Raw genomic sequence first — 12,682 nt, 5'->3', positions numbered from 1 at the left:
TCACCTACTCTGCATCTCACAAAGACATGGCGGTTGGAACCAAAAATCTCAACATTTGGACTCAACAGACCAAAGGACAGATTTCCACCGGTCTAATGTCCATTATTCGTGTTTCTTGGCCGAAGCAAGTCTCTTCTTATTATTGGTGTCCTTTAGTAGTGGTTTCTTTGCAGAAATTCGACCATGAAAGTCTGATTCATGCAGTCTCCACTGAACAGTTGATGTTGAGATATGTCTGTTACTTGTACTTACAAAACACCAGTCTCAACGTCAAAAGTGAAGAGGCGACTACGGGATGCTGGCCTTCTAGGCAAAGTTCAGTGTCTGTGTTATTTTGCCCATCTTAATCTTTTCTTTTTATTGGCCAGTCTGAGATATGGCTTTTCATTTGCAACTCTGCCTAGAAGGCCAGCATCCCGGAGTCGCCTCTTCACTGTTGATGTTGAGACTGGTGTTTTGCGGGTACTATTTAATGAAGCCTCCAGTTGAGGACTTGTGAGGCGTCTGTTTCTCAAACTAGACACTCTAATGTACTTGTCCTCTTACTTATTTGTGCACCGGGGCCTCCCACTCCTCTTTCTATTCTTGTTAGAGACAGTTTGCGCTGTTCTGTGTAGGAAGTAGTACACAGCGTTGTACGAGATCGTCAGTTTCTTGGCAATTTCTCGCATGGAATAGCCTTCCTTTCTCAGAACAATAGACTGACGAGTTTCAGAAGAAAGTACGTTGTTTCTGGCCATTTTGAGCCTGTAATCGAACCCACAAATGCTGATGGTCCAGATACTCAACTAGTCTAAAGAAGGCCAGTTTTATTGCTTCTTTAATCAGAACAACAGTTTTCAGCTGTGCTAACATAATTGCAAACGGGTTTTCTAATGATCAATTAGCCTTTTAAAATTATAAACTTGGATTAGCTAACACAACGTGCCATTGGAACACAGGAGTGATGGTTGCTGATAATGGGTCTCTGTACGCCTATATTCCATAAAAAAATCTGCCATTTCCAGCTACAATAGTCATTTACAACATTAACAATGTCTTCACTGTATTTCTGATGAATTTGACAAAAAATTTGTTCTTCTTTAAAAAACAAGGACATTTCTAAGTTACCCCATCATGCTGTGGATATGTTTTTCAGCGGCAGGGACTGGGAGACTAGTCAGGATCGGGGGAAGATAAACAGAGCAAAATACAGAGAGATCCTTGATGAAAACCTGCTCAGGACCTCAGACTGGGGCAAAGGTTCACCTTCCAACAGGACAATGACCCTAAGCACACTGAATGTCCTTGAGTGGCCCAGCCAGAGCCCGGACTTGAACCCGATCAAACAACTCTGGAGAGACCTGAAAATAGCTGTGCTGCGACGCTCCCCACCTGACAGAGCTTGAGAGGATCTGCAGAGAAGAATGTGAGAATCCCCAAATACAGGTGTGCCAAGCATGTAACGTCATACCCAAGAAAACTTGAAGCTGCAATCGCTGCCAAAGGTACTTCAAAAAAGTACTGAGTAATGGGTCTGAATACTTATGTAAATGTGATATTCTAGTTTTTATTTTTAATAAATGTTCAAAAAATTCTAAAACCTGTTTTTGCTTTGTCATTATGAAGTGTGTAGATTGATAAGGGGGAAAAACTATTGAATCCATTTTCGACTGTAACATAACAAAATGTGGAAAAGGTCAAGTGGTCTGAAAACCTTCCGAATGCACTGTATATAAACTCAACAAAAAAAGGAACGTCCCTTTTTCAGGACCCTGTCTTTCAAAAATAATTTGTAAAAATCCAAATACCTTCACAGATCTTCATTGTAAAGGGTTTAAACACTGTTTCCCATGCTTGTTCAATGAACCATAAACAATTAATGAACATGCACCTGTGGAAAGGTCGTTAAGACACTAACAGCTTACAGACGGTAGGCAATTAAGGTCACAGTTATGAAAACTTAGGACACTAAAGAGGCCTTTCTACTGACTCTGAAAAACACCAAAAGAAAGATGCACAGGGTCCCTGCTCATCTGCGTGAACATGCCTTAGACATGCTGCAAGGAGGCATGAGGACTGCAGATGTGGCCAGGGCAATAAATTGCAATGTCCGTACTGTGAGATGCCTAAGACAGCGCTACACGGAGACAGGACGGACAGCTGATCGTCCTCGTAGTGGCAGACCACGTGTAACAATACCTGCACAGGATCGGTACATCCGAACATCACACCTGCGGGACAGGTACAGGATGGCAACAACAACTGCCCGAGTTACACCAGGAACGAACAATCCCTCCATCAGTTCTCAGACTGTCTGCAATAGGCTGAGAGAGGCTTGACTGAGGGCTTGTAGGCCTGTTGTAAGGCAGGTCCTCACCAGACATCACCGGCAACAACGTCGCCTATAGGCACAAACCCACCGTCGCTGGACCAGACAAGACTGGCAAAAAGTGCTCTCCACTGACGAGTCGCGGTTTTATCTCACCAGGGGTGATGGTCGGATTCGCGTTTATGGGTGAAGGAATGAGTGTTACACCGAGGCCTGTACTCTAGAGCGGGATCGATTTGGAGGTGGAGGGTCCGTCATGGTCTGGTGTGTCACAGCATCATCGGACTGAGCTTGTTGTTATTGCCGGCAATCTCAACGCTGTGCGTTACAGGGAAGACATCCTCCTCCCTCATGTGGTACCCTTCCCTGCTCATCCTGACATGACCCTCCAGCATGACAATGCCACCAGCCATACTGCTCGTTCTGTGCGTGATTTCCTGCAAGAAAGGAATGTCAGTGTTCTGCCATGGCCAGCGAAGAGCCCGGATCTCAATCACATTGAGCACGTCAGGGACCTGTTGGATCGGAGAGTGAGGGCTAGGGCCAGTCCCCCGAGAAATGTCTGGGAACTTGCAGGTGCCTTGGTGGAAGAGTGGGGTAACATCTCACAGCAAGAACTGGCAAATCTGGTGCAGTCCATGAGGAGCAGATGCACTGCAGTACTTAATGCAGCTGGTGGCCACACCAGATACTGACTGTTACTTTGGATGTTGACCCCCCCTTTGTTCAGGGACATGTCTGTGGAACTTATTCAGTTCATGTCTCAGTTGTTGAATCTTGAAATATTCAAACAAATATGTACACATGTTAAGTTTGCTGAAAATAAACACAGTTGACAGTGAGAGGATGTTTATTTTTCTGCTGAGTTTATATACATACAGTTGAAGTCGGAAGTTTAAATCCACCTTAGCCAAATACATTTAAACTCCGTTTTTCTCAATTCCTGATATTAAATCACAGTAAAAATTCCCTGTCTTAGGTCAGTTATTTCACATTCTTAAAATAAAGTGGTGATCCTGTCAGAATAATAGTACAGTGGTGGCCAAAAGTTTTGAGAATGACACAAATATTAATTTTCAAAGTCTGCTGCCTCAGTTTGTATGATGGCAATTTGCATATACTCTAGAATGTTATGAAGAGTGATCAGATGAATTACAATTAATTGCAAAGTCTCTCTATGCCATCCAAATGAACTGAATCCCCCAAAAAACATTTCCACTGCATTTCAGCCCTGCCACAAAAGGACCAACAGACACCATGTCAGTGATTCTCTCGTTAACACAGGTGTGAGTGTTGACGAGGACAAGGCTGGAGATCACTCTGTCATGCTGATTGAGTTCGAATAACAGACTGGAAGCTTGAAAAGGAGGGTGGTGCTTGGAATCATTGTTCATCCTCTGTCAACCATGGTTACCCGCAAGGAAACACCTGCCGTCATCATTGCTTTGCACAAAATTCTTCACAGGCAAGGATATTGCTGACAGTAAGATTGCACCTAAATCAACCATTTATCGGATCACCAAGAACTTCAAGGAGAGCGGATCAATTGTTGTGAAGAAGGCTTCAGGGCGCCCAAGAAAGTCCAGCAAGCTCCAGGACCGTCTCCTAAAGTTGATTCAGCTGCGGGATCGGGGCACCACCAGTACAGAGCTTGCTCAGGAATGGCAGCAGGCAGGTGTGAGTGCATCTGCACGCACAGTGAGGCAAAGACTTTTGGGGGATGGCCTGGTGTCAAGAAGGGCAGCAAAGAAGCCACTTCTCTCCAGGAAAAACATCAGGGACAGACTGATATTCTGAAAAAGGTACAGGGATTGGACTGCTGAGGACTGGGGTACAGTCATTTTCTCTGATGAATCCCCTTTCCGATTGTTTGGGGCATCCGGAAAAAAGCTTGTCCGGAGAAGTCAAGGTGAGCGCTACCATCAGTCCTGTGTCATGCCAACAGTAAAGCATCCTGAGACCATTCATGTGTGGGGTTGCTTCTCAGCCAAGGGAGTGGGCTCCCTCACAATTTTGCCTAAGAACACAGCCATGAATAAAGAATGGTACCAACACATCCTCCGAGAGCAACTTCTCCCAACCATCCAGGAACAGTTTGGTGACGAACAATGCCTTTTCCAGCATGATGGAGCACCTTGTCATAAGGCAAAAGTGATAACTAACTGGCTCGGGGAACAAAACATCGATATTTTGGGTCCATGACCAGGAAACTCCTCAGACCTTAATCCCATTGAGAACTTGTGGTCAATCCTCAAGAGGCGGGTGGACAAACAAAAACCCACAAATTCTGACAAACTCCAAGCATTGAATATGCAAGAATGGGCTGCCATCAGTCAGGATGTGGCCCAGAAGTTAATTGACAGCATGCCAGGGCGGATTGCAGAGGTCTTGAAAAAGAAGGGTCAACACTGCAAATATTGACTCTTTGCATCAACCTAATGTAATTGTCAATAAAAGCCTTTGACACGTATGAAATGCTTATAATTATACTTCAGTATTCCATAGTAACATCTGACAAAAATATCTAAAGACACTGAAGCAGCAAACTTTGTGGAAATTAATATTTGTGTCATTCTCAAAACTTTTGGCCACGACTGTAGAGAGAATGATTTATTTTAGCTTTTATTTCTTTCATCATATTCCCAATGGGTCAGAAGTTTACATACATTCAATTCGTATTTGGTAGCATTGCCTTTAAATTGTTTAACTTGGGTCAAACGTTTCAGGTAGCCTTCCACAAGCTTCCCACAAAAAGTTGGATGAATTTTGGCCCATTCCTCCTGACAGAGCTGGTGTAACCAAGTCAGGTTTAGGCCTCCTTGCTCGCACACGTTTTTTCAGTTCTGCCGACAAATTTTCTATAGGATTGAGGTCAGGGCTTTGTGATGGCCACTCCAATACCTTGACTCTGTTGTCCTTTAGCCATTTTGCCACAACTTTGGAAGTATGCTTGGAGTCATTGTCCATTTGGAAGAGCCATTTGCGACCAAGCTTTAACTTCCTGACTGATGTATTGAGATGTTGCTTCAATATATCCACATACTTTTCCTTTCTCATGATGCCATCTATTTTGTGAAGTGCACCAGTCCCTCCTGCAGCAAAGCACCCCCACAACATGATGCTGCCACCCCGGGGCTTCACGGTTGGGATGGTGTTCTTCGGCTTGCAAGCCTCCCCCTTTTTCCTATAAACATAATGATGGTCATTATGGCCAAACAGTTCTATTTTTGTTTCATCAGACCACAGGACATTTCTCAAAAATCTTTTGCTTTCCCATGTGCATGATTTCCCATGTGCATGTGGAAAGCATTGTCTGGCTTTTTTATGGCGGTTTTGGAGCAGTGGCTTCTTCCTTGCTGTGCGGCCTTTCAGGTTATGTCGATATAGGGCTCGATTTACTGTGGATATAGATACTTTTGTACCCGTTTCCTCCAGCATCTTCACAAAGTTCTTTGCTGTTGTTCTGGGATTGATTTGCACTTTTCGCACCAAAGTACGTTCATCTCTAGGAGACAGAACGCGTCTTTTTCCTGAGCGGTATGACGGCTGTGTGGTCCAATGGTGTTTATACTTGCGTACTATTGTTTGTACAGATGAACGTGGTACCTTCAGGAGTTTGGAAATTGCTCCCAAGGATGAACCAGGAGATCTACAATTTCTTTTCTGAGGTCTTGGCTGATTTCTTTTGATTTTCCCATGATGTCAAGCAAAGAGGCACTGAGTTTGTAGGTAGGCCTTGAAATACATCCACAGGTACACCTCCAATTGACTCAAATTATGTCAATTAGCCTATCAGAAGCTTCTAAAGCCATGACATCATTTTCTGGAATTTTCCAAGCTGTTTAAAGGCACAGTCAACTTAGTGTATGTAAACTTCTGACCCACTGGAATTGTGATACAGTGAATTAGAAGTGAAATAATCTGTCTGTAAACAATTGTTGTAAAAATGACTTGTGTCATGCACAAAGTAGATGTCATAATCGACTTGCCAAAACTATCGTTTGTTAAAACAAGAAATTTGTGGAGTGGTTGAAAAACAAGTTTTAATGACTCCAACCTAAGTGTATGTAAACTTCCGACTTCAACTTTACATACACACATACATATATATTTTTTTTTAAACGTATTTATTATATTTTCCACTAACTTAACCACCCTTCTACTAATTGGAACAAACGAATGAACAACAACACCCAGGCTTCTACTTCCAGCTTATACATACTATATACATTTTATGAACACAATCTATTTTACAATAGTTCTATTTCATCCTTCCTCTACCCTCAACCTCACCCATCTTTTTCTGATGTTCCATCCAGTTTGATTTCTATTTGCCATATATTTTTAACTGTGCTGTTTCACAAAAGTTCTGAACGAATTCACTCACTTTCATCACTCTCGTATCGCATGACCTGACACCGTCCGTTATCGAAGCAGATGGCCAGGCAGGGGCAGTCTGGCTCAACGTAGCCCTCTGACCCTGCGTACCAGTGGATCCCTGCGATACTGATGGCTCCAGTCACGTTATGCAGACAGCTGACAGTCATCTTCATCTGCAACATAATGATTATCTCAAAGTCTCCTAGAACTAAGTTATCCACTCTTCAGAAGTGGGGTTGCATTAAACACTCTAAAACAATTGAAACGTGCACCTTTACTAAGTGTACAAAAAGTGCGATCCATTGTTACTTTTGGGGTGTTGCTATCTTTTTCAAAGGCTACCAGACTTACAATGAAGTTTCCCTGATTGTCGTAGATGTGGATTTCCCCATTGGCCATCCCAAAAAGGAGGATCTTGCTATCTGGCGACCAGGCCACGTGAGCGAGCTGAATTCCCTTGAGCTCTTTCCCCCAGATTCGGTTACCTAAAAAGACAAAAAACACATCCATTATAAAACAACCACGTGGAATATTCGTCATGATGCTTGTCTCATTACCATTATACTATACAACGGGTGTGAGAAATCAATAGCTATGCAATGACAACTTGTTCTGACTGTTAAAAACTGAAATAACCCGATGAACCCAGTGAATGAATTAGAAAAACAATTCTTAGGGTATCCTCTTTTGGAAGTGTTTCTTAGCCCAAGACTAGGCTTAATCTCTGTTTGGGAAAACAAACCAAACTGTCCAGACAGACGTGTTAAAGAGAGGAGCACTTACCATCTACAGATCCAACAATGACTGCCCCGTCCTCGTAAACAATACAAATCTTCTGGCCATCTGCATTCCAACTCATGCTCCTCACCACGGACTTGTTCCTGTTGTTAATCATCTCCTCGTACCAGCAGCCTAGTCACACACCATATCATTATAATCATCACATAGTCACACACCATATCATTATAATCATCACATAGTCACACACCATATCATTATAATCATCACATAGTCACACACCATATCATTATAATCATCACATAGTCACACACCATATCATTATAATCATCACCTAGTCACACACCATATCATTATAATCATCACCTATTCACACACCATATCATTATAATCATCACATAGTCACACACCATATCATTATAATCATCACATAGTCACACACCATATCATTATAATCATCACCTAGTCACACACCATATCATTATAATCATCACATAGTCACACACCATATCATTATAATCATCACATAGTCACACACCATATCATTATAATCATCACATAGTCACACACCATATCATTATAATCATCACATAGTCACACACCATATCATTATAATCATCACATAGTCCCACACCATATCATTATAATCATCACATAGTCCCACACCATATCATTATAATCATCACCTAGTCACACACCATATCATTATAATCATCACCTAGTCACACACCATATCATTATAATCATCACATAGTCACACACCATATCATTATAATCATCACATAGTCACACACCATATCATTATAATCATCACATAGTCACACACCATATCATTATAATCATCACCTAGTCCCACACCATATCATTATAATCATCACATAGTCACACACCATATCATTATAATCATCACATAGTCACACACCATATCATTATAATCATCACATAGTCACACACCATATCATTATAATCATCACATAGTCACACACCATATCATTATAATCATCACATAGTCCCACACCATATCATTATAATCATCACCTATTCACACACCATATCATTATAATCATCACATAGTCCCACACCATATCATTATAATCATCACATAGTCCCACACCATATCATTATAATCATCACCTAGTCACACACCATATCATTATAATCATCACCTAGTCACACACCATATCATTATAATCATCACCTAGTCACACACCATATCATTATAATCATCACATAGTCCCACACCATATCATTATAATCATCACATAGTCACACACCATATCATTATAATCATCACATAGTCCCACACCATATCATTATAATCATCACCTAGTCACACACCATATCATTATAATCATCACCTAGTCACACACCATATCATTATAATCATCACATAGTCACACACCATATCATTATAATCATCACATAGTCACACACCATATCATTATAATCATCACATAGTCACACACCATATCATTATAATCATCACATAGTCACACACCATATCATTATAATCATCACATAGTCACACACCATATCATTATAATCATCACATAGTCACACACCATATCATTATAATCATCACATAGTCACACACCATATCATTATAATCATCACATAGTCACACACCATATCATTATAATCATCACATAGTCACACACCATATCATTATAATCATCACCTAGTCACACACCATATCATTATAATCATCACATAGTCCCACACCATATCATTATAATCATCACATAGTCACACACCATATCATTATAATTATCACATAGTCACACACCATATCATTATAATCATCACATAGTCCCACACCATATCATTATAATCATCACATAGTCACACACCATATCATTATAATCATCACATAGTCCCACACCATATCATTATAATCATCACATAGTCACACACCATATCATTATAATCATCACCTAGTCCCACACCATATCATTATAATCCTCACCTAGTCACACACCATATCATTATAATCATCACATAGTCACACACCATATCATTATAATCATCACCTAGTCACACACCATATCATTATAATCATCACATAGTCACACACCATATCATTATAATCATCACATAGTCACACACCATATCATTATAATCATCACATAGTCACACACCATATCATTATAATCATCACATAGTCACACACCATATCATTATAATCATCACATAGTCACACACCATATCATTATAATCATCACATAGTCACACACCATATCATTATAATCATCACATAGTCACACACCATATCATTATAATCATCACATAGTCACACACCATATCATTATAATCATCACATAGTCCCACACCATATCATTATAATCATCACCTAGTCCCACACCATATCATTATAATCATCACATAGTCCCACACCATATCATTATAATCATCACATAGTCACACACCATATCATTATAATCATCACATAGTCACACACCATATCATTATAATCATCACCTAGTCACACACCATATCATTATAATCATCACCTAGTCACACACCATATCATTATAATCATCACATAGTCCCACACCATATCATTATAATCATCACATAGTCACACACCATATCATTATAATCATCACATAGTCACACACCATATCATTATAATCATCACATAGTCACACACCATATGATTATAATCATCACATAGTCACACACCATATCATTATAATCATCACATAGTCACACACCATATCATTATAATCATCACCTAGTCACACACCATATCATTATAATCATCACCTAGTCACACACCATATCATTATAATCATCACATAGTCCCACACCATATCGTTATAATCATCACATAGTCCCACACCATATCATTATAATCCTCACATAGTCCCACACCATATCATTATAATCATCACATAGTCCCACACCATATCATTATAATCATCACCTAGTCACACACCATATCATTATAATCATCACATAGTCCCACACCATATCATTATAATCATCACATAGTCACACACCATATCATTATAATCATCACCTAGTCACACACCATATCATTATAATCATCACCTAGTCACACACCATATCATTATAATCATCACCTAGTCACACACCATATCATTATAATCATCACCTAGTCACACACCATATCATTATAATCATCACCTATTCACACACCATATCATTATAATCATCACATAGTCCCACACCATATCATTATAATAATCACATAGTCACACACCATATCATTATAATCATCACATAGTCCCACACCATATCATTATAATCATCACATAGTCACACACCATATCATTATAATCATCACATAGTCACACACCATATCATTATAATCATCACATAGTCACACACCATATCATTATAATAATCACATAGTCCCACACCATATCATTATAATCATCACATAGTCCCACACCATATCATTATAATCATCACATAGTCACACACCATATCATTATAATCATCACATAGTCACACACCATATCATTATAATCATCACATAGTCACACACCATATCATTATAATCATCACATAGTCACACACCATATCATTATAATCATCACATAGCCACACACCATTTCATTATAATCATCACATAGTCACACACCATATCATTATAATCATCACATAGTCCCACACCATATCATTATAATCATCACATAGTCACACACCATATCATTATAATCATCACCTATTCACACACCATATCATTATAATCATCACATAGTCCCACACCATATCATTATAATCATCACATAGTCACACACCATATCATTATAATCATCACATAGTCCCACACCATATCATTATAATCATCACATAGTCACACACCATATCATTATAATCATCACATAGTCACACACCATATCATTATAATCATCACATAGTCACACACCATATCATTATAATCATCACATAGTCACACACCATATCATTATAATCATCACATAGTCACACACCATATCATTATAATCATCACATAGTCACACACCATATCATTATAATCATCACATAGTCCCACACCATATCATTATAATCATCACATAGTCCCACACCATATCATTATAATCATCACATAGTCCCACACCATATCATTATAATCATCACATAGTCACACACCATATCATTATAATCATCACATAGTCACACACCATATCATTATAATCATCACATAGTCACACACCATATCATTATAATCATCACATAGTCACACACCATTTCATTATAATCATCACATAGTCACACACCATATCATTATAATCATCACATAGTCCCACACCATATCATTATAATCATCACATAGTCACACACCATATCATTATAATCATCACATAGTCCCACACCATATCATTATAATCATCACATAGTCCCACACCATATCATTATAATCATCACCTAGTCACACACCATATCATTATAATCATCACATAGTCACACACCATATCATTATAATCATCACATAGTCACACACCATATCATTATAATCATCACATAGTCACACACCATATCATTATAATCATCACCTAGTCACACACCATATCATTATAATCATCACATAGTCACACATCATATCATTATAATCATCACATAGTCACACACCATATCATTATAATCATCACATAGTCCCACACCATATCATTATAATCATCACATAGTCACACACCATATCATTATAATCATCACCTATTCACACACCATATCATTATAATCATCACCTAGTCACACACCATATCATTATAATCATCACATAGTCCCACACCATATCATTATAATCATCACATAGTCACACACCATATCATTATAATCATCACCTAGTCACACACCATATCATTATAATCATCACCTAGTCACACACCATATCATTATAATCATCACATAGTCCCACACCATATCATTATAATCATCACCTAGTCACACACCATATCATTATAATCATCACATAGTCACACACCATATCATTATAATCATCACATAGTCACACACCATATCATTATAATCATCACATAGTCACACACCATATCATTATAATCATCACATAGTCACACACCATATCATTATAATCATCACATAGTCACACACCATATCATTATAATCATCACATAGTCACACACCATATCATTATAATCATCACATAGTCACACACCATATCATTATAATCATCACAGTCACACACCATATCATTATAATCATCACCTAGTCACACACCATATCATTATAATCATCACATAGTCCCACACCATATCATTATAA

General features: G+C 39.0%; 1 protein-coding gene across 1 annotated transcript in view; it reads right to left on the bottom strand.

Annotated features, from left to right (window-relative positions):
- wdr35 (WD repeat domain 35) overlaps positions 1-12,682 on the bottom strand; it is a 59,145-nt gene that overhangs the window by 43,875 nt on the left and 2,588 nt on the right. Inside the window, exons 5-7 of the mRNA XM_039009250.1 lie at positions 7,475-7,603; positions 7,043-7,176; positions 6,699-6,864 (exon numbers count right to left, since the gene is read on the bottom strand). Coding sequence (XP_038865178.1) covers positions 6,699-6,864; positions 7,043-7,176; positions 7,475-7,603 — 429 coding nt within the window. The remainder of the gene's footprint in view (positions 1-6,698; positions 6,865-7,042; positions 7,177-7,474; positions 7,604-12,682) is intronic.

The sequence above is a fragment of the Salvelinus namaycush genome, chromosome 15 (assembly GCF_016432855.1).
Source record: "Salvelinus namaycush isolate Seneca chromosome 15, SaNama_1.0, whole genome shotgun sequence".
NCBI classification, from domain to species: Eukaryota; Metazoa; Chordata; class Actinopteri; order Salmoniformes; family Salmonidae; genus Salvelinus; species Salvelinus namaycush.
Note: the sequence above shows the minus strand (reverse complement) of the source record. Positions and strands in the feature narration are given on the sequence as shown.